The sequence below is a fragment of the Carassius auratus genome, chromosome 41 (genome assembly GCF_003368295.1).
Source record: "Carassius auratus strain Wakin chromosome 41, ASM336829v1, whole genome shotgun sequence".
In the NCBI taxonomy this organism is placed as follows: Eukaryota; Metazoa; Chordata; class Actinopteri; order Cypriniformes; family Cyprinidae; genus Carassius; species Carassius auratus.
Window position 1 is genome coordinate 4,889,097 of NC_039283.1, and position 22,561 is coordinate 4,911,657.

A 22,561-nucleotide genomic window follows, 5' to 3' on the forward strand; every position below is an offset into this window, starting at 1 on the left:
AAATGTGTAGAGACATTCTCAAGCCTCTTTTTATTTCTTTGAAGGTTTTAATTGGCATGAAGTTCATAGAGCTAGCTTTTCTAACATGTTTACAAGATTCGCCAAATTCTTACACCACAGTAGTGATTTCGCCAAAAATAGCTCAGAAACAGAATCAGGAAAAACTTTTGTGCTTTATATCTGTGTATCTGTGTCATGCATGAGAAAAATATGTATTGTCCATACCAATCAATGTACAAAATTCTATAGATAAATGTGCTTGTTGATGTGTGTATGTGTAGTAGATGTAACCAACTAGTGAGTGTGTATGTGTGTGTTTAACCAAAAGTCAATGCATGTGTGTTTATTTACTGCACTCAGAGAGTGTTTCAGGCCTGCTGTAATGCACACATGTGTATTTTCACCCGTTGTCTGTGTATTAAGGAGAGTGTTTGTGTGCATCTGCTGGAATGTGAACAGGTTTATTTGTTACCTGCAGCTGGATCCCATTATTACCTTCCTGTTTATACCAGTGGTTTTCAAACCTCTCCTTGAAGTACCCCGAGCACTGCACATTTTGTATGTCTCCCTGTATCTGACACTCCCCTCAGGTCTTGCAGGCTCCACTAATGAGCTGATGAGTTGAATCAGGTGTGATAGATGAGGGAGACATACAAAATGTGCAGGGCTGGGGGTACTCCAGGACAGGTTTGAAAATCACTGATTTATGCCAGTGTGCCTCATTTATTATAATCTGTGCTTTAAAAAAAAAAGAAAGAAAAATACTAGGAATAATTTGCATGTTTATGCTTTTATGAGCAGTAGGAGTAAAGCGTATGACAGTTAAATAGTCAGTGTGATTTATACTACTATCCACACAAGCCAACAGGCAGTAGTTAAGTAAAAGCACTATTCTTTCATGTTACTGATCTGTTACCATCATATTAATTCATAGTAAAGAGAAATCAAGAATTTGGCTGTTTGGATAAAGTATTATTTTATTTTGATATTTTATAATAACTTAAAATAAAGGAAATTTAACAATGTTTGCGAGGGATTGAGTGACTGACTCTATGTATGTATTTACATTTACACTTAAAAAAAGTGAGAAGTGATTGAGCTACATTAAATAGATTTTATTTCAGTAAGTGTAGTCATATCAAAATATTAACACTTGAGTTGCTCTCCCTTAAGATAATCAAGTTGTAAACAAGAAAATAAAAAGTTTACATTTCATTTTGTTGCTCCAGATCTACTTCTAGAAGGCAAACTTGAAATGCATATTTAATGCCCTCTGGTGGGCAATGTAGTCATCAAAACTTGATCTCTGCTCATCGCACTTCCGGAAATATGTTGTTAGGGTTGTTGTATAAAACTGCATTTTCATATGAAAATGTATATTATGGAAAGCAGTATTTTTTTCACTAAATATATATTAGAAACCTTTAACTTTGCAAGACATTTAAGCACGTTCAGAATAAAATACTGATTTGCACACTGCGAAATACACTGTCATTCACTGTCTAAAAATAGAATATGGGGACGTTTTAAACAGAAGTACAATAAATTGTTACATGACCCCATTATGCTTTCAGCTTAAGTGGCGCTAATCACTTCAGAAATAAAACATTATTTTAATAAAATGCATTGCATTGTGGGATAGTGTCCCAGGAGGGTTCTGCTGTTTATCTTACAATCATCCCGGTATTTTGCATATTGTGCACAGTATACATACTGCACACTACAGAAACGGTATGCGTAGTATAGTAGTATTTTATTCCGAACATAGCCAAATACAGTAGGTCTATACACTGACAGCTTTAAGCAAAGCCTGACTAGTTTAAATAAACTCTGCCCCCTTAACTTCAGGAAACCATAGATTATAAAACATTTGGAAAGTTTAAAGAATTATTTACAGTTAACCAATCAGATTAAACAATGAACATAGAGATGTTGCTTTTACCACTTTAAATACTGCTGTGTGGTATTAACATAATGCTAAAACAGCTATTATAGCATAGAGGTTTGTTCTGGTTCATACAGTGAAATTAGTGCATTTAGTTAAAGGGGTCATATGATTTAGCTAAAAAGAACATTATTTGGTGTAATAAGGTTCAAAAAACACATTATTTTCCACATAATGTACATTATTGTTGCTCCTCTTTGAACGCCTTTCTGAAATGCCACAATGTTTACAAGGCTCATCGTCCTGAAAAATCGTGTATGCTGGTTGGCCAGCTATCCAGTGCATTGTGATTGGCTGAATAACTCAAGCGTGTGACAGAAATGTTACGCCACTTAACATACTATAATGCCATGTCCCGGCACGACGAGACAAAACCAATAAAACCCATTACAAATGAGGCATTTGCATCCAGTGGGGTGGATGACTGATCATAATGACTGTCTTTTTACGTGTTGTGTTGCATGTCTGATCGGAGAAAAGACAAACAACAAGCGCTATTCTACACTGCTAAAAACTCGCATTTGAATCATCAATGGCAAATCATTTCAATATAAAATACGTAGCCTACATACAGGCTGTGAGTCAGAAGCGCCAGACTGTCCTTACAAAGTTGGAACTGCCCCACTTTATAGAAACAGCCTTTGAGCACAGACGCATTGTAGGCTACTGTTCTGCAGGATCAGGAAACAGTCCTCCATAAAATGTGCTGCACACATCTGAATACGAAAATGAAACAAACTTGAGTGAGATACGGCTGGTGGATTCGATGAAGAAGCGGGCTAGTGAGTTTGTAGCAACCACATGTGACGACCCCAGGCTGGACTCTGCTACGTAAACAGTGAAAGCAGATCCGGCGATCCACAGTTGCGAAGTTGATGCATTTCCTCAGCAACCAGCATGGATCAGCTCTAGGCATAACAAAATGCATATCGTCCTCCTTTGGAGGGCCAAACTAACGAGCTTCTCTTCCACAATGAAACACAAAGCATCTCTGCAACATGGCAGCGGCGGCAACAGCAAGAATAAAAGGTAAGCCTTCTTTCTTTGAGTGAACATTTGGCCGGTGTTATGCAAATCTTCCCACATCCTGACGTAGACTTTTGGGGGAGTGTTTAAACTAGGTTTTTTTTAGGAGGGCGTGGACAAGCCTTAAGTTTTCTAAAGAATATCTCTTTGAATTTTACAGATCTTCTTTATGCACCAAGAGCTTGAAATGCTCCAAAGAGAAAGGAGAAATTTGAAATCGCATCATATGACTCCTTTAAGGGCTCTTGTTGTCTATTGGTTTTGTGGTCTGTCAGCAGTTGTGTTGTGTGTGTGTGTGTTTGTGTTGTCTTAGAGTTCTGTCATTAACAGAGCCCTCAGTAGTTTCTCTCTCTCCATCCGCAGGTCTTCAGAGCTTCACACATTCGAAGACAGACGCATGAACAGGAAGAAGGATGGGAACAATCAGAGAAAAGGCCCACGTCAACAGATGGAAAGATAAATAGACAAACACACATAACAAAAGAATTGTATGAATAATCAGTGATAGGAAGGCAGATATACATCAGGAAAATACATCTATGAATTATTCAAGATTTTGGAAAGGGCCTGACTGTTGTGTGTGTGTGTGTGTGTGTGTGTGGATGTACCTGGTATTCAGTACATTATGGTGACCAAATGTACCCTTATGGCTATATACCACTCATTTTTACCCTTGTGGGGACATTTTTTTTTATTCCCCATGAAGAAAACAGCTTATAAATAATGCAGAATGTTTTTAAAAAAATCTAAAGTTTTCTGCGAGGGTTAGGGTAAGGGGTTAGAAAATACAGTTTGTACAATATAAAAACCACAAATTCTATTGGAGGTCCCCTTAAAACATGGAAACCAGTGTGCAGTGTGTGTGTGTGTGTGTGTGTGTGTGTGTATGTATTACCTTTCTGTATGTGTAGTATATGGAAGCAGGTGAGGTACTGGACTTGGAAAGAGCAGTGGAGAGTTGTCACGCTCTAAATGTGACGTATCCTTCTGCTATGGAGAAGAAGAAAAAAGGACTGTATATGTGACCCTCTCTGTGAAATCCAGGCTAATGTCTCAAAATCGAATAATGAGATAACAAGCATCAAATTTAGATTTTAACCATTAATTTCACTACTTTCAATCTTTGACCTGGGTTTAGTCAGTGATAAGGATATCAATGTTACACTTTCACAGAATGTTCTTTACCTTATGAAGGATGATTTTATATAGAAAACGGTAAATCACCAAAAGATGACTTTAGCTGGGTTTTCACAGACAGGGTCACATATTGTCACATACAGTATCTCCAGAGATTAAAGTAAGGTATATATGAATATATATAGTGCCACTCGAGGCAAACATGCGTCATCGCTACCAGGCTACAACTGGCCAAAGGGGAATGCTAAAGGTAATTACCTTAAAACCGAGTTTTTGACCGAGTTTCACTTTCTAAATACAGGACTAGAGCATATATGAATTTATTGACAAACAAACTGGCAATATGAACCCCCTTTATTTTTCACACTTTAACAAAACACACTTACGTATGTATATAAATATGTACTAAGTTCTATCATGTGTGGAATGGATCCCTTTTAAAGGGGGGGTGAAATGCTATTTCATGCATACTGAGTTTTTTAACACTGTTAAAGAGTTGGATTCCCATGCTAAACATGGACAAAGTTTCAAAAATTAAGTTGTACGTTTGAAGGAGTATTTCTGTTCCAAAAATACCTCTTCCGGTTTGTCACAAGTTTCGGAAAGTTTTTTTCGAGTATGGCTCTGTGTGACGTTAGATGGAGCGGAATTTCCTTATATGGGTCCTAAGGCACGTCTGCCGGAAGAGCGCGCGCTCCCGTATGAGAGCACTGAGAGCAGAGGCATTCAGTGATCAGAGCGAGAGCATCGCGAAATGTCACGAAAGGAGTGTGTTTTTGGTTGCCTGGGCAAGACAACCCTGCACAGATTACCAAAGAAAAAACAGCATTAAGGGACCAGTGGATGGAGTTTATTTATACAGAGCATCAACGGAGTTGTGCAAGTTTTTTGTTCCCTGCATTTCGAAGATGCTTGTTTTACAAACAAGGCCCAGTTTGACGCCGGATTTGCGTATCGTTTATTTCTTAAGGATGATGCAATCCCAACGAAAAAGGGTCACGATCGTGTGTTGGAACCGCAGGCGGTGAGTAAAACTGCTTCAAATATCTCTGCCTCCTTGTTAGTGCGTCCGCCTCCCATGCCGGAGACCCGGGTTCGAGCCCCGCTCGGAGTGAGTCGTTGCTGCTGCTGCTCTCGTTCAGTTTCAGCCTCGGGATCTGATTCTGGATCATAAATAAACGGCTGAATCTGACTGTTAGCCATGGTTTGTTTTGGATGATGGTTTTTTCCTCAAGGTAATGTCACAGCTTCCAAACGCTCTCAACGCAAAAGCCTACTGGCGCTCGTGATTCTTTATGATGTTCTTCAAAACATATTTGTGTGTGTGTGTCAGAACAAGAAAGGAAGTCAATATGTTTGGAGTGAGGGTGAGTGAATGATTACAGGATTTTCATTTTAAGTGTACTGTCACTTTAAAGGTGCACTGGATATTTTTTTTCTTCTGCATTATAATTTCCCTTGGTTCCCTGAAATTGGATATTTGTTATTGTATATTTTCTCTTGTAGAATAAATTAATCAAGGCAGACTGTGAACAGAGCCTTTGGCGTCAGTAACTGAAAACATTTTGATTGAAAAATAAATGTTGATTGCATCTCGAGTGGGCAAAGTAAATCTTACCGGTGGGTATATGGGTGGTTGGACCTGTTTGTCCAAGGAGCTGTTTGAGGAGGATTTTCCGATATTGCACTCGGAGGAGATGGCTGCAAGTGCCTCAGGGAGGTCATCTTCATCACTATGGTTACTATAGACAAATGAAATATATCAAGAGAGGCCTCATTGTTGAATCTAAAAGGTTACAGATGATATACATTTTGCCTAGTGACTCACAAGCTGAACTGTCTGACAAGGCGTTTGCGTCGTTCCACTCTGGGCTTCTCTGTGTTCATACTGCTTGAGCCTGAATCCTGTGAAGAGCTGGGATACCTGAGATAGGAAGCCAAAATCAGTGAATGTAACACAAAGAGTCAAAGACAATTGATGGTTTCTCATGTTTGAAAAGCATCTGATATATCTGTATATATGCTGTTCTCACCTGTCAGTTTGGTCTCCACTTGAGGAGTTCCCCTTGGAGGTTCCACTATCACTTTGGGTGGCACGCTATAGTAGGATACAGAGTACAAGCTATGCATCATCTCACTGCTACTGTCACATGCCCTCATTCAGTAACCTCAATATTTGTACTGTATAAACTGTTGTAATTAGTTTGTGTATAGTCCAAATTCCAGGTAGGTGGCGTTATGTGGTTCCTAGCTGGTCAAAATGGTTTTAGGTTATATGATTAAAATGCCATTAATGGTTCCACGGTGAACCTTTAACATCCATGGAACCTTTCCATTATACAAAAGGTTCTTTAAAGTGCACTATTTTATAATTGCATGTTACAGATATTATTGTGAAGGAAACATCCATGTATGTGTTTCTATTAAAAAATAATAATAATTGCTTCCTGTGAAAATGACCTTTTCAGTTATTTAGTCTTATTACCTCTTTTTTTTTTATTGACTGAAAGCTTGCATTCACATCTGCCTCCATCCAATTAATAGAATCAAGTCTATACACTACATGTGTTCTTTTTGGCTTAGTCAGATGAGCATCACTCTTTAGAAAAGATGTTGCTGCTTCGATTTCATTGCTACTTTAAACTTGACCACCTATAGCTGGAATTACCTGTTTTTTTTTTTAAGGTACCTTAGATGCAGATATATAAATAGACAAATTAACTTTGCATCAGCTTTTATGAATAGAGTGTCATGTTCTTGCTGTCTGTCTGTGGGAGCAGTTACTTTAGAGATGTTGCTCTTCAGTTGTTCCTGTAAAACTGCAGGGGAGGAAGGAAGACTTTTCTCAGAAAGTGGTTTTTCCTCTGCCTGTAGTAACAGAGGGATTTGAATACTTATTTATATGGCATAAAACAGCTACAAAAATAATTTCTTTATGTTCCAGGTGGCTGTGATCTCCATAACTGACCATGTCTATGTTGATGTGGAGAGCCGGCCAGGCTGCAGGTTCTGCTTCTAGCTGGTTCTGCAGAGCTCGATCCAACTCATCCGGGAGCCCAGGAGACACGACCCAAGCTTCTGATGTAAACAAACACATCAGCATACATATTTTGAATTTTACACGTTAATTGAACTCATCGAATCTGATTGGCAAAGTGCCATTCACAGAGTAAAGTCCTATAGACCTTAGTGAGGGTAGCAGCAGATTTTTGAGAGTAATATAAGCGAGGGCTGGGCTCTGTGTTCAATGGATTGTGCTGTTGTTTAACAACATGCTAATTGTTCAACTCATTAAATGTTTTTAACATTTTTGGCCACTAATGCAAAAAAAAGAAGTCTTGCTTTAATGATAATTACTGAGTGGTTTTATGATTTATATAATTATTGTGATTCATATTATTATTATGTACCTTTTAGACACAAACAATTTTAGTTAAACAGTTATTATAAATATTTTATTTATTTTATACAGATCATGTTATATAAATAAGTTGTAGTATCAAAAGATTGCACTATTTAAAAAAATAAAAAATCTGACCTTACATGTTCAAGTCTCTATCACTAATTATTTTCAAATGTAAAAACTAAGTAAACAAGTTTCTCTTGTCAATGCAGTGATAGAGCAAGTTTATTTCTTTTATTTGTCCTCCTTCATTTTAAATATGACGTTAAAATTGGTCATATTCTTCAATCTCTTAACCTTTAGAAAAACCTGTAACCTTTAGTTTTGAATCTCACAGGATCTCTAGCAAGAAGTAAATCAAACTTGATTTGTGTTGCAAGGCTCGTGATTGGCTGTTCGCCAGTGATGTCACACATTCATTTGCAAGCGCTTCACAAACTCAGGATTACAACATCGCGGTACCAACAAAGCTGGATTGGAGAGGTTTGGATTTATCAACTCAAAACTAATCCTGTAACTCTGAATTTGTTCAGCTACCATCTTGGTACAGGCCCCTAGCCGTGGAGTTACAATGAACGCAGCTAAAAGCAAGATCCACAAACGAATGCCATGCAAAGTTGTTTTTGTGACATAAGTAGATATTTGTGAAATTTCATTTTATATATTTGTAAATTTGATTAATGTTTGTGAAAATCTAATATTTATTTGTGGATTCTCATTCACTTTATTTGTTTAATTATACAAAAAGTATATCTCAATACACGGCTGATTTGCTTAACCGACTCGTTCAAACCATAGACAGTCAAACACACACGAATCACTAGCGTGGGCTGTTCGGAAGCGCGCGCAACCCTTGATTTCTGTATCGGCGGAGCAAAAGTAAACAAAACAATATGTCTTCAAAAATGTAAGAAGATAAATATACGTTTTTGATTATTTAACATATATTATGGCAGCACCCAAGTCAAGTAGCTATATTCAGACTCGGGACTCACTAGGTTTAGCTGTCGTGAGGCACAGTGCTTCCGGTTTTTCGTATCCGTGGCGATGGTAGCAGCGATGGACCTTTCCAAAATGAGGAGCCTCGTTCTCTTCCACACTAAACCTCCGGGTGTCTGCAGTGCTCAAAGGGAAACTATAAAACAATGCACAACAATGACATAGTGTACAATGGTACATAAGACAGCTCCATATATTTTAGTCTGTAAAATGAAGATTCAGGGAACAAGAGTCTCTGAAGTTCATTCATACACATCTACACACTCACTCTCACATGCAACCAAATGGCATGTGTCATCTTTATTGATCCTTTATGCATTCACAACACAATTAACACCAGCATATTACCAATGCATGAGCTGGTACTTTTTTATTGATTTATTTTCAAGTAGCAAGTCATGAATAACCTCAGTAAAATGACATGCAGAAACATGCACACAGCTTTCTAATTTAATAACAGTGCTTATTAAAGTAATTTCAATGGATGGACCAACAACAATAACAACTGGTTTATGCAAATGGTGTTATTAAACAGAAAATGGAACTGTGCAAATGTTAATACAAAAATGAGAAGCAAATGTCAAGTGTTTACGTAATCAATAAAATTGAGTCGATTAGTGCAAACACATTTATTTAGGCAGGCCTCATTGCAGCAGTCTGTAATCATTAAAAGCCCCTGTCCCTTGCCGATTGAACGGATTTCCAAACACGAAGGTTTCTAACTTAACACTTAAGCAAATACATAATGATCAGTAGCACATATAGAACAGCTGTCATGAGTACTTTCAAGGTGAATTTAAATTAAATAAAGCAGGGTTTGTAAACAATGAGGTGCTTGGCATGATATATAAGTGATTTGCACTTAAAAGTAAACTTTCAGACATGATATGCATAAATCTATTAACTAAAATGCTAAAAAAAAGAAGAAGGCTATAATCTAGAACAACAGTGCTCAGTCTGGCTTCTGGAGGTCCGTAATTTTTAACAGCTTGGTGAGAAGGATCTGATGAGTTAAGATAAGCGCTGGGACGAAAACTGAGCGACCTTGCTATAGAATATGAAGCCACAACAGCAGCAGTTACATTTCTTGACATCCTCTTTCAGGTACTTTGCTAGTTCTAAATTTGATCGGACGTCATGCAAAACTCTAAAAGCTATCAACATGAAGATTGTCAGACGTCAAGGTCTGCATATGCTGAATATGTTTTTATTATTTCAGGATGCATTTGATCGGTTGAGATGTCACATGATGGATGATCACGAACAATGGATGACACTCCTGCAGGTGTGATGATGCAGATGGATGACAGACTGTGATTGGATGCGAGCATTCAGCGGTCTTTTTTTACTAAGGTGAGCGGCTCATCCAAACACTCTTTCACATGCTCACAGCGCAGTCATAACTTTGTCTTTGTGCACGACTGACACACTCCTGGCACTGCGCTCAATTAAACCGCTCTCACCAAACCAACCACTGCTCGCAGGGGATCTGTCCACATTGGAGGGTCTAAATCAGACACATATGCACATGCAGGTGAAAACAGATGAGATCAGCCTATATTTTGTGATTTTTTTTTTTTACAGAAACTGAAAGATTGGCAGAGGCTTGATCTTTCAGTTTTGGTAGATAAAAATGTATACCTGTGTGGTGGTGGAACGTGTCCCATTTCCAATGGCTGTACGTATAGGGGAGGGGTCAGACTAGACGGATGTGGTCTTTTCCAGGGTTCCTGTGCAATTGGAATGTTGTGCTTATACTGGAAAGAAACAGAAAAAATATGATTCATATGAGTAAAGCCTCTTGCCAGTTACTTCAGCATTAAGAACTTAGTCGGCTAAATATCAGTCTTTGAGAAAAAAAAAAAAAAAAAAAAAAAAAAAAAACCTCATCATACTTTGCGCAATATTTTTTTTTTTATATGTTATTTGGAGAAATGAGCCACAAGTTTCAGGTTTTCTACAGAACCCCTAAAGTGACATGATGATGGGGGAAGAAGTGATGGGAGGAAAATGTATTAAATGCTTTGCATTCTCAATGAAGTAGTGTGTTCTGCTGAGAAGCACTCTATGTGTCTTCTCTTGAAAAGACCTTTACATTTCCTTAAGAAACTGTGAAAAACTATACATTTGTGAGTTAACACAAAGTTTCATGGGGGAAGGAGATACTAAAAGCACTGAAATATAAAAAGAAATGAAATATAAAAAGAAATTCTAAAAGTTTTCAAATTTTTTGTAAATGGTCCTCAAATATAATGTTCATCTTGTGAAGAACCATAAAACATCCTTAAAATATATCTAGCACTTTTCACAAGAAATATTTTACAATAAATACAGAGAATTGTGACTTAAAATCAATATTTCCTACTGTTACACTGTCTATAAAATAAAAATAAAACAATTTCAGACCTATTTAAAAAAAATAAAAAACCTGAATTAAAAAAAGACAAATATAATTTAATAAAAACATTTTCAATTAATATGTAAAATCAGACAGCCCTGACACAGTTTACAAAATAAAAAAGGCCTTAGAACACCAGTCTAAAAATCCCTGATGTAGCTACTAAATCCCCACATTTATTTTTTACTGCAATAACCATATACAGGATGAAGGATATTGAAAGCGTACCGGTGTTAAGCTTGAATCAGGGCTGGCCTGAGCACTACAGAATGGAGAGAGAAACTTTGATTACACAAAGCAAACATAATTCTACATACCCCAAGCACAACAAAAAATAACTAAATAGCATTTAAAAAAAACATGTTTTTATATCAGAGTGCTCACAATCATGTTTGTGTGGCTTTACCTTAGATGTGGATGTTTTACTGGAGTTATGGCTGTGAAAGACAAAAGCAGTCATATTAACATGACATATGTGATGTGATGTGGTACTTGCAATAAAGCAGACTTTAGAGTCAGCTGCAGGGCAGACACAGAGATTAAGTATGTCAGAAATGCATTAGGTTGATTATTGGAAGAATATATGGCACACAGACCTACCCTTGACCATAGACTGGGCTCGTGAGGGATATCTTTTACTTGGTCTCCTCTCAAAAGTGCTTGCTCTCCTGACTTTACCACTACGTGTGGCCTGATATTCAGTCCGTCCACTGGAAACACAAACAACATGACACTTAAAAAGGGCGACAGTGTAAATATGTTGCCAGATTAGGTGTGCGCGTGTGTATGGACCTGAATCTGAACCGCGAGCCGAGGCGTGTGAAGTCGCTGTTGTTTCTTTTGTTGTGGGTCGGCTGTCTGAGCCGGAAGAAGGCGTGGCTTTCTACTGCACACTTCCATAAGTGCTTACACTCCCGAGAACTCGAAAGCTGAAACACAAACGTGTGCTCCTGCTCTCGGCCCTGCATGCACAAACATACAGGTGCAAAAGAACAGATAAGAGCACTTAAAAAAAAAAAAAAAAAAAAGCACAGAGCTTTCCAAATTATTCATCCATTTTTTCATTGTTTTATATTAAATGATGAATGAATGATTTAAAAAAAATGTGAAAAAGTTGCATACATTGAAAATTAAAAAATGAAATTGAATTGTACAAGCATGACTCCATGGTAATAGTGATTATTATACTAGCTGATGTAAACACATCATCCAAGGCTGAAGGACCCTGGTATAGAGGAATGTCTAGAGTGTGAGCACACATGAGTGCAATTTTGTGTATGTAAAACTTACCTTCTCATCGTCCTCCACCACCTCTAATGTCAGTCGGTTCTTCTTGAAGTCAAGACGGGTTATTTTAGGCCTGAATGGAAACATTTACATGCAACAGGTTGAGATGGAAAATATCAGCCATGACTGAAGAGTGAAGACCCAGCTACTGGTCAGAACAGCAGGGGTGTATCCGTGAACCTCACCAAAAGAAGAGACCAATTTTGCTGGATCCCTCGAAAACAAGAATGCCAGTTGGTGTGAGTCCCAGAGCATATTCTCCTCCATCCCGTCCCTGCACGTCAGTAGAGAGCACTTTTACACAGCAGTCTCACCCCATCTCACAAGAATATTACACAGGTTTAACTGAACAAGTATATTAATACACTACCATTCAAAAGTTTGGGGTCTGTATTTTTTTTTCTCTTATGCTCATTTATTATATAAGACTGCATTTATTTGACCAAAATACTATAAATTTAAACTGTGAAATATCATTACAATTTTAAACAACTCTTTTCTGTTTTAATATGTTTTACAATGTAATTATTATTATAATAATAACTGGTATCTATGTTGAGCTGTTGTGCTGCTTAATAATTTTGTGGCTTGGTGATACATTTTTTTTAAAAATATGATTTTCTGATGAATAGAAAGTTCAAAAGAACAGCATTTATTGGAAATATAAATATTTATAATACCGTAAACTGGTCAATTTAATGCATCAATGCTGAATAAAATAATTTCTTGTAGGGGTGCATGATTATGACTAAAATCATAATTGGTCGATTATTCCCTTGAAATTGCAATTGCAATTATTAATTAGGATTATCACAATTTACAATGAATGATGTTTATATCATTGTTTGAAGCAACGGCATGCCTTATTTTTTGTGAAAATAAACTGAAAAACTTGTATTGCTTTTCTATAGTATTAAACCTCAGATGTGAACTATACATTGGTTTCTTCTTTAGAATAAAAAAGTAAAAATATGCATGGTATTATAAATGTTATAAAATTTAAATTAAAACAATGAAAAAACCATTAAGATAACCTATAGAAATAAAAACACAGAATAACATATTGTGGATTTTGAATGATTAATGATGATCATGTGTAGCCCTATTTTTTTATTTTTTTTTACATTTTTTTTTATCTAATTCTACCCAAAATATTTGAACAGTAGTGGACCAAGAGATGCATTAAATGCATTAAATTGATTGATGAATAGGTAAATACTACTTCAGATAATGCAATTATAGAGATCAATTCAGCTGCTGTTGTGAAGGAATACGTGCAGCATTTAACAGGGTATAGTAGTAATATAGAAAGGGTTTAATGGAGGTATTATGGGTATTATATTGTCTTCGTAAAGAACAGAATTATGATAGAGCTCTTATTGTTGGAGATAATTCTCCTATTGTGAAGGTATAATGGAAGATAATGAAACCAAGAATTTGAATACAATCTTAAAACTAATCTTTAAAATCCAAATACTGGAGGGATGTAAATGAACGGGAGTAATCTCACCTTCACAAAGTGCATGTCCACTCCATACATCTCCAGCCACTTGCATTTATTCAGGAAATTCAGCTCAGCTTGAGAAGGACTCATTCCCCTGTAGAGAGATGTTCTGGTGAGCATTCAAACTCATGAGCCGTAATGAACACCATAACCCATCATTCAACTCTTTGTCCAGTGCCCCGTCATTTCATGGCTAGACTACAGCAGCCCTGTTGCACAGCTTCACAGCATTTGCCATATGTCCCATCAAGCAAATCCCAAGAACTGCTGCAATTGTTATCAACCCCTGGAAATCCTCTCACATTATACCTCTGCTCTTATGCTCAAATATCTACATTGGCTGACAAAATCTGCAAGAATTCAATTCAACCCATTATTTCTGTCTTGCACTGCATATTTTCAACCCTCAGGTCTATAAAGTGTCAACATTTCTCATTTAATTTCCAAGAATAAACAATCTAGACACATTTAAACAAATGCATCATCTCATCTGTAGGGAATGATCTTCAGCTGAGCACGTACTTGTACAGTAGCACGCTGACTCTGATTGCTCTTAAAACAGGGTCAAATGCAGGGCTGAGGATTTAATTAAAACCACAGGGAGGCCGAGTTTTCATGTTCATGTTCAATGCATGTAAACAGTTCAAGTGTGATTATCACTAGCAAATGAAAGTGTCCAAATCTAATTAAGTTTGAGATCAAATCTGACACTTCAGTCATTCAAACTTCATTCAAAACACAAGCACAATCTTACACCGGGCAATGGGACAAAGCGTCAAGCAGTACATCTCTGTTAATCTTACTTTCTCTCCTAACCAGACTGTGAAACTACATTTTGTTGGTCGTTTGCGTAGTGGTTCAGTGCTTTAATAATGAACATGAAATGTTTTCTGATTGGCTATGATTAGTCAAGTTGCATAGTACTTCCACGTTCAATCAACTTTTATATCAGGACATACAGTACTGCTGCCAAACTCTTAAAAATAAAGGTTCTTTAATGGCATCATTGTTCACATGAAGAACCTCTAACACAAGTGTAACTTTTCTAATGCACAAAAGGTTCTATATAATGATACATTTTCATCAGATTATTGGAATATTCTTCATACTAAGAACAAAACTGGTTCTTTTAATTAACTGTTCACTTAAAGGCTTTTTGGGGAACCCAAAATTGCATTACTACAGAAACCTCCTTTTGGAAACTTTATTTATAAGTGTGTAGGGTAGGGAAAAGAAATACTGACTCAGATGGGGTTACCTGCACTCGGCCCATTTGTGGTAGATGTCCGCCTCCATCAGCTCTGTCTGTCTGGGTGAAAAGCGAAACTCTGATACCAACACAACAGAGTGTTCTAGTGGATCACAATCCCCAAGTTCACCTATTAACACATGAAATAGGAAGAAATGGAAATGAAAAGGCAAAAATCAGGTATAAATATGCAAACACATGAAAAAAAGTCCAAACTGCCCATAAATCACACAGCACTCACTTTGTAAGCAATAAGCCCCGAGTTCCACAGTCACATCATATGGACACTTTAACCTGCTCGGGGGAAGAAGGAGAGACTTAATGACCCTTAAAACAGCCACTAAATGTGTTTGCTGCATATAAAAAGGAAACTTTCAAAGCAAAGCACTTTCAACCGGCACAGTTTTCAAACAATGGTCCAAATCAACTTCCGTAAAACGTGAGATGACGAGACCGCGTGTTTATGTAAGAAAGTGTGTGCCCCCGGTGTGGGAAAGTGTGTCGGACTGTATCTGTGCTCTTAAATTAGAAGCTGTGTGTTGGTTCTCATTGGAGTTCCTTTTATTAAAAAGGAGCAGAGCAGCACCCAGGAGACCAGACCCAGATTATACACACTGAAACAGAGCTTTTATTGGACCCCGGTAGAAACCCTGCCGCACTGTGTGTGCATGTAACAGAGGGAGGGTCAGAGGTGTGACACAGGGCAGTAAGAGAGATATGAAAGGCTCTCTTTTTCCACTGCATGTGCATGTTTGTGCACGTCTTGGTGAGGTAAGCGTAATTTCTTACTTGCCGGACAGTATGTCTTGTCTAAGCTGCAGTACGAAGAGATATCTGCAAAAAAAAGTGGTTACATAGTCATAAGTCAAATATTATAGTGCAGATAGGATACTATACATATTAGGGATGAATCAATAAAAATCTGGCAAAAATGCTAAGCAGATAATTGTAAACTAATTTGTCAAAATAAACAAACCCAAATAATGTTAAATGCTACAAATGAATTTAGAGAGCACAACAATATAAAATACAATAAGACAAAATGGTTATTTATTTTGAGATTTGTTAAGACTATATTTATAGTATTATTCAATGAAAGTGTTTTTAAAGATTAAAGTGAGTGTTTGATGATGGCAAAGATATTATTAATGTAAAAATAGAGGAAATAACCATGCAAAACTGAACACTGACACATACAGATAAATTTAAAAATCTCTCTTCTATTTAAAAAAATATATAATTCACCCAAAATTAAAAATGCTTTGTACTCACACTCAAGAGTATTTCAGTCTTCTGAAGCAATATTATAAATATTTTTAACTTTGTTACTTCAGAAGATAATATAGCACTTAAACCCTATGGACAACATTTGTTGTTTTTATAGTGCCTTTTTGTCATTTTGGAGCTTGATATCTGCAGGTTTCATTCATTATGTGGAGATGAAAGGGTATTGTAGAGGCAAACATCTTTATTTCACATAAGAAAATAAATCAGATTTGATCAAAATAGGTGTGATTAATGATGACAATTTTCATTTTTGGGTGAACTATCCCTTTAAGAATCTCAGTTTGATAAATTAAAGAGCTTTAGAAGACAAACAAGGTAAAGGCATATATGACTATTGTTGTTTACCTGGTGAACTCTTCGTGAAGGTTATTGGGCTCTGAAGAATAGAATTTAACCCTGAAGAACAATCTGTATGGAGGTCCAACTACGACAGAGAGATTTTATGAGTATACTGGAATATAACAGACACCCAATGTCAATGACTATAACATTTGTACAAACTTAAAAGGGAAAAAAACACAAGAAGCTCTCCTTTAAGGTTATGAAAGATTGTTGTCATAGAGACAGGCATAAGTCAGCTAATGTTGATTCAGTGTGACTCAACGGCTTTTAAAAGTGTTGTAATGCGGTTACGCTATAATATAGAAAAACACCAGAGAGACTGAATCAGTGGATTCATTTCACTGACAACGGCCTTTTTCTGGATTTCACACAAGTTGCATGGCCTGAAATATTTTAAATAAGTGCTGAAATCAAATTATATTGATGCTATTTCCATCTCCCACTTTCTCCATCCAACAACTTTCTGTTTAGTGATCTGCGTGGGGTATGTCTTGCACAGCATACATAGAGATTGGCTCTATTCACACCCATAGTGTACACTCGTAAACAATTGTCACTAGTCACTAAGGCAACAGTAAATTATGAGCCCAAGGTCATCAACCATCTGTGACCAGCCAACTAAACAGCTCCACAATAACTACTACAATACATACTGTGTGTGTGTGTGTGAGAGAGAGAGAGAGAGAGAGAGATGCCTTATGACTACTCACATCTAATCTGCTTTTTTATGGGCTTGGCTGCATCCAACCATTGCTGAAAACATAAAGAAATGTGAAGTAGAAGAGAACAGAAAACAGCATGGGAGGATTGGGGGAGACAGTGGGTGGGAGGGAGAGGGAACAAGAAAAAGAGTTTGTTATTAGTCGGAGTGCTGAGAAAAAGAAAATCCTGTTGTTCTGATTGATGTTGAGTGGCTGTTTCACACTGACACTCTCCATTTCTCATTTCTGGTATAAGAGCTGCAGCTTATAGAAAAACAGGTCACTGCCACATGCACACGCACGCACACACGCACACACACACGTGTACGGATGCTCATTAAGTGCCACTCACCGCAACCTGCTCTGGGTCCATGAACTGCAGACCGAAGTAATCAGCCTCCACCAGATCCAAATGATACATAATCTGATCAAACAGATCCTGTCCCTTGGCGTGTTTCTGAAACGCACATGTAAAGCACAGATAAATCACTAAGTGTGGAAGGCTCGGGGCGTCACACTGATCTTGTGACAGTTTAAGGGGACACCTGTGGAGCATGCTGGCGGCAAGAAGTTGCTCCGGTGCGCCTGCAGGGCTTGATGGCCCTGTTTAGCCATGACGACGTACATGCTACATTGATTTTCATATGCACTCACTACGGCTGAGTGGTATGGCTTAAAATATCTCAGAATTCATCTCAACTAAATTTAGTCTTTTGATAATGTTATTCTTTTAACGTGAAGAACTAGTAATTTTTTAAATGTTTGATCAAGAGATCAAATGCTATAAAAATCTGGTTAAGCATAAACAAATAAAATAAATACAATTTCAAATGTTTCGTTTTAAATGAACAAAGACAAATATATGATAGTTTTCACAGTTACTAATATAACAAAAGCAGTCTAATCTACACAGAATAAGCAATGTTTTTCTTTGGATCACAATTAATATGAATATTTAGCAAGAATGCATTAAACGTATACAAAAGTGAAAGTAACAAAACATTAATAATGTTAAAATCTATTTCGGTTTTAAAAAACATTCTGTTTCCTTAAATAAATGCAAGAATCCTTAAATAAAAAGTGCAAGACAATTTTCTACACTGATGATGATATTAAGAATGTTTTTGAGCACCAAATCAGCATGTGTTCTGATATTTCACAATATTACCATTTATACTGTACTGTTTATTTAGCCAAATAAACAGTGAATCAGAACTGTTGCAATATTCATGCTAAATGTTTTAATTGCCAGCAAAATCGTTTCAAATATATTGTGAGTATTCCATATTTTGTCCAAAACCAAGTCTTATTACAAATTCATTTGATGTATAATAACAATCCCAGAGCACCTTTGAAGGCCAAAGACAGATCAAGTGTCTCTATTTTCTATTTCATGCTGGGTCTAGATGAGGGGGACCACAAAAGCACACACAAAGCAAAAACTCTATAAACTATTCTGGAGATAATCTCTGCTTTGTGATGGTCAGTTTATTTTCAAGGCCAGCATTCCACTGAGATCAGAAACTCTCAGGAAATGCAAAGAATTTAGCTATCGATTTGTTCCATTTTACGGAGGCCTGATTGATTTCTTTTGTTGGTTTGAGGATGCTGTGAGGTGAAGGAGGGAGCATGTGATCAGAATAGGCCCTGGAAATGGCAGGAGCTCCCTGTTATGATGAGCATGAGGAGAAGTATTCCCTGAGTGGAACTCAGCCAATCATGAATCAGCATCTCTACAGAGTAAAAGACATTAATCAATTATGGCACTGCCGGGAAATGCAACATTATGTTGGAGTTCCCCAAAGTTAAATGCTAAATAAGCTGCCAATATAAGTGGCCTCCAATTTTCTAAGACATTATTTTCAGTTGCACTATGATTTAAAATTAAGGCCAGTAAGATTTTTATTTCTTACTACCACTTATAAGCTTGATAATATATGCTGTTAAACTTATAAAAAATGACAACTGTAAAACCAAGTCCAGCTGCCTTGCCTGAATGTACTGTATACTACAATACAATACAAATCTGAAGGATTTACAGACAATGTACTGTCTTTGATTTGAATAAATCATATATGAATAGGAATATGATGAATATGATTTGAAAAACTAGATATATGACTGATAAAGGCTCTCCACCTTGACATTTATAAGAGTACCACAAGGCACACTGACTTAATCTAAAAGACGGATGAAAATACACACACATACTGTATGTAAGTTTCACACAAACCAAGGCCGGAGCAAAAATAGCTTCAAGTGTCAGAGGAGAGTGGCTGGATTTGGGACACACCCCGAGGGGGGGCTATTATTCTCTTTGATACTTGCTGCTGTTCAGGTTGAACTACGACCCTTAACATACATACATCCACATATATTTCAGAGCTATTCTATATATGTATAGTTTTGAAACTGAAACTGATTATCAGGTTAGATGACTGGATCTCAGATCACATTGGAAGTGGTCAAATCAAAAGAAATGTATTTGTTATACTAAAGTAATAACACACAGAAGGGAAAGGCCTTTTATAAATTCTTCGACATGTTCAGACCTGTACAGTATAACATTTCCGGACTATGACAGCCATGTTTATAAAGCAACGATCAGTGAATCTATGTCTTTGAAATATAAAACAATAATTTGACATGCAACATAAGCTTTAGGTGTTTACAGGGCTTACATTGAAAAGAAGGAAATATTCAGCATTAAACATAACTGTATAACAGGTCTAGTCCTCTAACTTGATTGGCCTAGTGATATTCCAAGAGTGCTGATATTCTTTGACATACTTTTGGTTTGTCTATGTACAGGCGTTCTAGACCAGATCATGTGACCAGCGTGGAAGCAGATTTTGCCTGAAGAACAGGTTTTTGACAGCAGGAGCGCCTGTATTTTTTCTTTTGCTTCATGATCGCTCAAAGCGGGTTTCTCTCACCAGCGAGGAAATAAAAAACATGGAGTAGAGCTAGAGCCGAGTGATTACAGAACACTTTGAACAGGGAACGTAAAACCAGAAATGCACTTTGGCAAGTTAACAAACAGAAGCTTGCGCTTTTTCATTAGACAGGTGGTAACATTTAGTTTGGATTCATCCAATATAGAATATACATTTTTAATGGTCCTCAAGTAAATAATTTCCAAAGAAGTACCTATTCAGGGAGAATGTTAATTTAGACCCAGCCAATGATTTTGGTTTAAAAACATGTCCTCTCTTCTCCATACACTGTGAAAACATTTAATGGCTAATCTCTTTATCACTCGATTACAATTATGATGAGCACTGATGTCGGTTTTAGTTAGCCAATATAATAGCATAGCATACAGATACCCAAGCAACCTGATAGCTTTTACACTACAAGCATGTGCTTATTCCATATGCATTCACATTTACACATGCATGTCCAAATGATTCGGTTCTTAAAAAGATGTAACAATGTTCAATTTGTTGTTAATTATTATTTTTTGAAGTTAAATAAATTACATTGTCCAGTGTAATTTTATTAGCTTATGATTATATAGATATTCTAAATTAGTAACATTTCTTTGTACTTGGAGACACAAATTCAAGGAAAGATCCAGATTCTTAAGACACAGGCTTTCTGTCTGTTGCTTGGTGACAGGTAGTGCTTAATGTCTTGGATTTTTTGGAAATGCTTTCATTGGCTGAGAATAAATTTAGGCTACAACCTGCCAGTTGTCTCAAAACGTCAATGAATGGATATTACTTGGATATAACTCAAATTTACAAAATCATGCTCCAGTCACAAAACTGATAGTTAGGAACAGATGAAGCGTCAGTCAGAAGGTGATCGACATTTCATGGCGCAAGAGTGGGACCAAAGGTTAAGCGCTTAACTGGTTCGTCGACCTTCAGTCAACAAGTGGGAATTTATTTCTGGAAAACACTTGGACCGATAGTAAGAGAGGAAGAATGGGAAACTCCTTGCGTGTTTTTCTCCCTGTATGTTTCATTTTCAGTGAAAGCTCCCAGTGCTCGGGGGAATCTGCAGGTTTGTGTGTGACAGTTGAGCGGTCGCTATGGGTGGGAAGTAAACATGAGGACGGGAGCACGAGCTCCATCTGTTTACCTCTCAACTACCGGGACAGGACCCAACACCGGGGAAATCCGACTGGCCACACACTGACAGGCTGTTAAAACCCAACTTTGCTGTTAAACACTACATTCAAAATGATCAAGGTGACTTTTCTCTGCCGAGAAGTCCTGCACTCACCGGTAACTCCACACTGACATCCGATCCGTCCAGCAGCAGGACTCTGCATGTGATGGCGTCTTTGCTGTTGCCCGCGGCGGGGATGTGGACCACGGCTCCCCCGGTCACTACGATCGGCGCGTGGATCACCTGCTGCTGGTGCGCCTGAAGCACTGTGTTTCCGCCTCTGCCGGCCCCCTCCAGCTCCTCTGAAGTCCGAAAGCGTCGTTTTGACCGTCGGCTAAACGTCCTGCGCAGAAAGCCCATCATATTTTCCCCGCGAGACAGCGCTTTAATCAACCAGTGAAAACGGCACTGATACCGGACTGCTCAAGAGGAAGGCATCCAGCTGTTTTTTCAGGCTTTCCGCGACGAAGAAAGACGGCGTCTACCGGGGTGAGCCGTTCAATGCACAAGTCGGGATACGGAGACCTGTCACGAGCTTCGTTTCCTCGTTGCGTACGGGCAAGAAAACACGAGCGCACCTGCCAGAAGCCACGAGAATATACTCCGGTGCTTTCGATTTCTTCGTTTGAACAAAAAGTATCTGCGCTTTAATCGAACTTCTCCTCGCGCTCGCCGGAGTCCAGGCTCGGCGCGTTAGTTCCTTTCTGTTACTGACCGAAACTGATGTATGTACCTCTCAGGTAAGTCAACCAGAGGAACTGGCCAGGCAACCTGTTCTGCGCAAGCGTTAAATCTCAGAGCAACACTCAAAACTTTTTTTTCTCCCCTCTTCGGGTCAGTGTGCGCGAGGCAGCGCTACCTGCTGGTAAACCAAACAGTGATCAGTGTGAGGTTACCATCACGCGAGACACCATCACCATCACTGATTTCCCCAGCACTACACATCAAGCTGCCTTCATACTGTGCGCTGCAATCGCGTCAAGTCTGCTATCAGGAAACAGAATGCCCCCAGTCAGCGTTTCACGCACGCTCATTCGACATCCCCACAAGCCATCACCATGAATAAGAGAAGACGCACAACGTGAGAAGAATAACACATTTTATTTATTTAATAACAGGTGTATTTAGGTATTCTAATAGCGGTATGGTCAATCTCACAAAGTA

General features: G+C 37.8%; 2 protein-coding genes across 5 annotated transcripts in view; one reads left to right on the forward strand and one right to left on the reverse strand.

Moving 5' to 3' along the window:
- LOC113059865 (epithelial splicing regulatory protein 1-like) overlaps positions 1 to 1,484 on the forward strand; it is a 17,892-nt gene extending 16,408 nt beyond the window's left edge. For all 3 annotated transcript variants that reach the window (XM_026228507.1, XM_026228505.1, XM_026228506.1), the window contains exon 15: positions 1 to 1,484. This exon is cut by the window's left edge and continues 513 nt beyond it. The gene's annotated coding sequence lies outside the window, so the exon portion shown is untranslated.
- A 1,095-nt stretch (positions 1,485 to 2,579) lies between these two features.
- Positions 2,580 to 22,550, reverse strand: LOC113059868 (band 4.1-like protein 4B). Of its 2 annotated transcripts, none has more exons than XM_026228512.1 (23): positions 21,512 to 21,760; positions 17,631 to 17,735; positions 17,288 to 17,330; positions 16,581 to 16,659; positions 15,738 to 15,782; positions 15,190 to 15,242; positions 14,958 to 15,078; positions 13,706 to 13,793; positions 12,381 to 12,469; positions 12,199 to 12,268; positions 11,701 to 11,870; positions 11,509 to 11,618; positions 11,315 to 11,345; positions 11,137 to 11,170; positions 10,152 to 10,267; positions 8,507 to 8,646; positions 7,077 to 7,186; positions 6,893 to 6,976; positions 6,142 to 6,206; positions 5,937 to 6,032; positions 5,727 to 5,850; positions 3,867 to 3,958; positions 2,580 to 3,344 (listed from the first exon to the last, which is right to left on the reverse strand). In XM_026228512.1, the coding sequence occupies exons 1-23, from the start codon at positions 21,758 to 21,760 to the stop codon at positions 3,281 to 3,283; spliced, it is 2,178 nt and encodes a 725-aa protein (XP_026084297.1). In that variant the 3' UTR covers positions 2,580 to 3,280. The 2 variants fall into 2 exon arrangements, with proteins under 2 accessions (XP_026084297.1, XP_026084295.1); XM_026228510.1 differs by having other exon boundaries at positions 2,581 to 3,344; positions 3,867 to 3,961; positions 21,512 to 22,550.
- Positions 22,551 to 22,561: the final 11 nt, after the last annotated feature.